At 46.0% G+C, this 6,359-nt stretch overlaps 1 protein-coding gene across 2 annotated transcripts in view; it reads right to left on the minus strand.

The window, feature by feature from the left end:
- Positions 1 to 300: 300 nt before the first annotated feature.
- MYOZ1 (myozenin 1) overlaps positions 301 to 6,359 on the minus strand; it is an 8,114-nt gene continuing 2,055 nt past the window's right edge. For both annotated transcript variants that reach the window (XM_010852314.1, XM_010852313.1), the window contains exons 3-6: positions 5,438 to 5,616; positions 3,261 to 3,531; positions 2,728 to 2,893; positions 301 to 811 (exon numbers count right to left, since the gene is read on the minus strand). In XM_010852314.1, the coding sequence (XP_010850616.1) occupies positions 580 to 811; positions 2,728 to 2,893; positions 3,261 to 3,531; positions 5,438 to 5,616 (848 nt within the window). In that variant the 3' untranslated portion in view covers positions 301 to 579. The remainder of the gene's footprint in view (positions 812 to 2,727; positions 2,894 to 3,260; positions 3,532 to 5,437; positions 5,617 to 6,359) is intronic.

The following is a 6,359-nucleotide window of genomic DNA, read 5'->3' on the forward strand; positions in this document are numbered from 1 at the left end:
AACACCAGGGTCACCAACACCTGATTTCCTAAACACAGCACACAATTACTTCTTAGCTTTGCCCACACAGGGGCCAGCACGTGTGTTTGTGCTGATTGTCTATGTACTACTGAATAAGTATGTCTTTGTGTACACCTATGAATGTGGTTTGGTGGGTGTGGATGAGAGTGGGTATGTAATCAGAACTCAGGTCTAGTCTTGAAGTCTGAATAATGAATGTATGGTATTTTACTTTAATTAGTCCCTGTGCATTGTTAGCCTCAGTTTTTGTCTGCCCTCAAATATGAGAGGAAGAATGAGTTCATTTCCTTGAAGTTTATTAACTGTTACTGAAGGCAGAGCAAATTCCATAAAAGAGCAGGTTCCATACAGAGCAGTGGAAGGGGAGCTCTGAGTTGGTAAGAAAAGGTGCTTGGAGTGGGGACTTCGAGTAAAGGTGGAAAGAAAGATCTTTCCTTGCCTTTTCCCTCCATTCCCACAAGGATCCTGGATTTTCAGTGGGGGTATCCTGCTCAGCATTCCCTCTCCAAAATGGAACCAGAGAGGGGAAACTTGATACAAAGTAGAGGCGGAAACACCTCACAGCTCCTCTGTTTCTCCATCCAAGGGGATGCTAATATCCACATTGTAGTCTACAGGCTCCCCAGAGCTCAGCCAGGGAATAGGGGTTCGATTGAAAGAAGGCCTGTTGGAGAGGTTCTGGTTGTAGAGAACTAGGGGTTCGCTCAGCAAGGGCCCCAGGTCAAACTTGGGCATCTGGAAGGTCATGCGTTTGGAGGCCTTCTCATATCCACCATAAGGCATTGCTGTCCTGAAAAGGAGAAAAATGATTTCATTAAAAACCAGAACAAAAGAAAAATAGTTTTTTTTGTCAGTGAAATGTTACCCTGTTTGGAGGATGGAGCAGTCTGTGAATTCTAGTTTAAGATCATTTCTGCACTGCTTTTTCTTCTTCTCCCTTAGTAATCCATTGTGCCTTCTGGTTTGCTTGTTTCCCCAAGGCTAATAAAGAGAAAAGTAGTCTAGAGGGTACTAAATAGTCTCATGGATAGCTGTGATCCAAACCAGTCACATTTCAGAGAAACTGACACCAAACACTACAGGCCCAAGGGTCTGAGATCACCTTAAATTGTAGAGACCTCCCTCAAAACCCCTACCCCACCTCCGGTGGATAATGTGTGCCCTAAATGAGAATTAACATTTCCTGGAAAATCCAGGCACCTCAGGACCAAAGGACTTCCGTGGTAGCTCAGCTAGTAAAGAATCCACCTGCAATGCAGGAGACCCTGGTTTGATTCCTGGGTCGGGAAGATCCGCTGGAGAAGGGATAGGCTACCGACTCCAGTATTCCTGAGCTTCCCTGGTGGCTCAGCTGGTAAAGAATCTGCCTGCAATGTGAGAGACCTGGGTTTGATCCCTGGGTTGGGAAGATCCCCTGGGGAAGGGAATGGCTACTCACTCCAGTATTTTGGCCTAGAGAATTCCATGGACTGTATAGTCCATGGGGTCCCAAAGAGTCAGACACAACTGAGCAACTTTCACTCACTCACTCACTTAGGACCAAAAGCAAAAGCATTTCTCTAGTGCTCCCTGTCCTGTTTTCACACAGTCCAGAGACGCTTAGCTCCAAAACGATAGATATTTGAGCCTATTTGAGCCTTAATGAAGTAGGGAATGGGGCTTCCCTGGTGACTCAGACCGTAAAGAATCTGCCTGCAATGCAGGAAACCTGGGTTTAATCCCCAGGTGGGGAAGATTCCCTGGACCAGGTGGACTAGGGAATGGCAACCCACTCCAGTATTCTTGCCTGGAGAATTCCACGGACAGAGGAGCAAGGCGGGCTATAGTCCACGAGTCACAAAGAGTCGGACACACTAGGCAATTAACACTTTCACTTCACATTTTACTTCAAAGTAGGGAATAAAGAAACAGAATCTTCAATAATATTATAACAACTTTGTGTGGTACGTAATCTATAAAATACTGTGTCACTGTTGTACACCTGAAAACAATATAATGTAAGTCAACTATACTTCAATGGAAAAAGAAAAGAGAAATAGAATTCTACTACAAGGACAGTAATGAAAATTATAACTTTGAATGAAGGGACCCCCACTCAAGAGGCCTTTACATGTGTGTAATATATTATTCCCATTTCACAGTCAAGGCAACCAAGGTTCAGAAGTAGGGTTATTTTCCCACACTGCTGCTGCTGCTGCTACTGCTAAGTCGCTTCAGTCGTGTCCGACTCTGTGCGACCCCATAGATGGCAGCCCACCAGGCTCCCCCGTCCCTGGGATTCTCCAGCAAGAACACTGGAGTAGGTTGCCGTTTCCTTCTCCAATGCATGAAAGTGAAAAGTGAAAGTGAAGTCACTCAGTCGTGTCCAACTCTTTGCGACCCCATGGACTGCAGCCTACCAGGCTCCTCCGTCCATGGGATTTTCCATGCAAGAGTACTGGAGTGGGGTGCCATTGCCTTCTCCCACACAGCTAATAACAATGAACCAAAATTCAGATCCTGCCTCCTAGCGAATTTTTCCTTCATCATACCATGCTGTTTTTCTGAGCTACAGTGAAAAGAGCAAGAGCCTCCAATTAGGGCCCCCATATTACTCCTACGCCTCCTCAGTCTCCTTCTGAAACATCTGAACCAAAGTCTCGATTCCAACTAAGGACATGTTGCCATACACTGGAATGCATCAGGTTCCTTTCTCATCCCCCTTACCTGTTGAAGGACTTATACTTAGGGAGTTCAGCTTTGGCCCCGTAGGCCAGCAGGTCGATGCCAAGTTCCACTTTCTGCTGGGGGTCAATCCCCATGGCTTTCTCCCATGGGGAAATATAGGTCTTAAACACAGTGATATGTTTTCCTTCTCCACCTGCCTGGTTGTCTGGCAGCCAAGGGAGAGAAATAATAGTCAAATGATAGCAGTTAGGAGGAAATGGAAATTAGTCTAGAGCTCTGTACTGGAAAAGTCGCTAGGGGCTGGGGACCAAAGATAAAACATGCTAGGAATTGTTTATGGTTTGTGAAACCATGATAGCCTGGAGTCAGACATGTGATGAATGAGAGAAAGGTGACTGAGAGATAGGACTTCTGGGTGGAATAGACATGTCTCTGTATTCCTCTGGACCCAGAAGACCCATGAAGATATCTCAACAGGCCTTTCCTGCATCCAACACCCAGTCCAGGTCTCATTCCTAGGGTTTTCTCTGCTTTAGGGACCAGACACTTGACTCTTGGGTGAGGATACTTGCCTGTTCCTGTCTCACCAACCCCTGGTGTGCCAGCAGCACCTCCTCTGCCCGCGTGGCCCCCAGGACCACCTGCCCCACCAGATCCAGGGCCAGAGCCAGACCCAGAGCCCGACCCAGAGCCCTGATGATGGTGTTGCTGGTCAGAGCCATACTGCCCGGCAGAGCCACTTCTCCCTGCCTGGCCTCCGCCACTGCTCTTGCTGTAGGAGAATCCCTGGCCAGCTGTCCCCAGCTGTCCCCCCACTGTGGGAATGAACTTCTGGAAGCGATCCTGAAAAGAAAGGACAGAGTGAGGGGAAAGTTAGCAATGGGCACAGGGAATACCATAGCAACTATGAACTGATCAGAGTCAATGGCCAACTCAAAGACGCTGAATCCTCTGAGACTTCCCCACCCACTAAATGTTAGTGGATAAACCTGACTGAGAGAAATTAAACTCTCCTTAAGGGATACAACCCCTTTGGCTCAGTTCTTCGAATTACATCTAGGATAGAGACAAGTTATTGTCCAAACTCCCCTTTCCCATCCTTACCAATGCAAAAGGGATTGAGACTTCTGTTCCACTAAAATTTGAGAGATTCGGTTTGGCATGGAGAACCCAGCCTTAATTTGAGGAACTAAGATCTCTGCCTCTCTCCCACCATCTTGTCTAACAGATAAAAAATGTGTCTCTTCCTCTCCCTTCCTCCTTTCGGTGCATAGGGAACCAGGACTTCCTGATGGTGAAACTGTAGTGGGTAGGGGGAAGGGTGGCCCAAAGGGCAACACTGGATTCGTCCCCAAAGCCTAAAAATAACCCTGCCAACTCCTTCAGGAGGCTCTCCTGGCCACCCACCACGCACACCCCCACGCTCCACCCAGTGTAACCAGACACAGGCAGGGAGGAGGGCTTTTGGCCTCCTAAAGTTAGATGTGGCCGGCTCAGCAATTTTGTTCTGCTCATACATATGGGCCAATGGCAGACACTCCTGCCCCTGGCCCCATGTAGGCATCTATTTTCACTCTCCCCTGGCTGCTTGGGAAAGATGGAGGGGGAAGAAAGGAAATGGAGACGATTCCCTCCTCCTCAGCTGTAACATCTTGTGCCTGGCCCCTCTCTAATCCCTACTTCTCTTTGGAGAATGACCCTGACTAAGGGATGTTGGGCCTTAATGGATGGTTTCAGTCCCTGCATCTATGGCCCTTAGACTGACCCTTTAAATAAAATAGTGGCTCAAGAAGAGACGGCTATAAAAATTCACTTACCTCTTTCTAGGGTTGCCAGATTTTTGCACACACAGGACACCAGTTAAATTTGAATTTCAGATACACAACAATAGTTTTTTAGTACAAATATGCATACGTATTGCATGGGCCATATTTAGATATAAGAAAGTATCCATCATGTATCTGAAATTCAAATTTAACTGGGTATCCTATATTTTCTAATTTAATTTTTAAGGTCCCAAATATTTCATGGGACACACTTATACTAAAAAATTATTGTGTATCTGAAATTCAAATTTAAATATCTTCAATTTTTGTTTCTTTTTTGACTGTGCTGCATGGCTTGTGGGATCTTAATTCCCCAAGCAGGAAGAGAATCCAGGCCCCTGGCAGTGACAGCACCAAGTCCTAACTACTGGACCACCGGGGAATTCCCTAAGTGCCTTCAATTAAGAAAAAAGAAAGTTACATCCCAAATATTGTGTGAGATATACTTTACAAAAAAACTATTTGTGTGTATCTCAACTTTATTTTTGTAATTGAAGTAGAGTTGATTTATGTATAGATTATACACCATTTAAAGGCATTATAAAATATTGGCTTTATTTCCGGTGCTGTAAATATATCTCTATAGTTTGTTTAGTGTGTATCTCAAATTTAAAACATCGGACTGGGCATCCTATGTTTTATCTGGCAATCCTATCTTTAATACTTAACCATACTGGGGAGGAATTTTCTCTCTGAAGGTGTGGTACTCCTCACCCTGCTTCACCAGCTCTAAGATACAAATTTAGTTTTGGGGTGGGTCGTAATTCACCCTGCATCTATTGGAGGCGTGCTATATCTGAGGGGTTAATGAGTTTATAAATTTGCAGGGAGGGGAGGTTGATAATATTTTGGAAACTCTGGGCCTGCCAAGAAGCTGTCAGAAGAGGCACTAGGCTTCAAGAGCTGTAGAGTTCTGAACTCACCATTGAGCTGTCAGAGAAGACATCAGGGTGGTTTTCATAGATAAACTTCTCCACACGCAACTGCCTCAGTTTGAACATCTTGGAGCCCCGGTTAGTGAGCAGCGACAGCTCCTCCAACATCACATCCCTTGGGACACTGATCTTCTTGCCCAGGTTCAGGCCTGAGCTCTCTTGTCCACCTTTCAGGGAGGTGGGGAGGCAGAGACAAGGGAAAGAGGAAAGTGGGGTTTTCTAGTTCCAAATGCAGCTGCCATCCACAACTAAGTGTGTGTCCCAATAGAGATCACTGAGGGAACCAGATGCTGTCTCTGATGTCTGGTTAAATTCTGTCTAGTCTATGAGGGATTTCGATTTCCTGGGTTTGGAGTTGGAGAGAACGTATGGGAAATGGGGTGTAGAGGGGGAGACAGGGGGAATACTAAAGTGGGGTGGAGAGGGTACATGGCATAACAGAGGTATGGGGTACAAGGCAAAAGAGTAAAGAAACATCATAGGTGGAGAACATTGGGGAAGCCTTAGCATGGGGGGAAGCCCAAAGGCCACCTCTAAATATAGACTCCTGTCTCAACTTCTTTCCCTTCTCTTCCTCTCATAAACTCTGGCTGCAAACAGCCTCTCGGTATTAGGAGAGCTCGTCTACCCCCAGGAAAAATGTTCAAGGAATTTTCCGTTTTAAGTGCTCAAAGCTCCTGAGTTCTGGGGAAAGAAGTAAGGAAATTAAGCACTTATTGAGACCTTACTCTGTGCCAGTCTGCATCATATATATTTTCTCCTCAAACACACCTCGTTGACCTGTGGGTCCTGTTGTCTTGGACCTGTGCTGGGTAACATGGCAGGGATAGTACTGTCTCAGATTACAAGGTGAAAAGGGTGGAAGGGGGAGCAGTCAGTGTTGAATTCTTTGTTGTTCTTTCTTCCCCAC

Source organism: Bison bison, unplaced genomic scaffold, assembly GCF_000754665.1.
Source record: "Bison bison bison isolate TAMUID 2011002044 unplaced genomic scaffold, Bison_UMD1.0 scf7180017864309, whole genome shotgun sequence".
NCBI classification, from domain to species: Eukaryota; Metazoa; Chordata; class Mammalia; order Artiodactyla; family Bovidae; genus Bison; species Bison bison.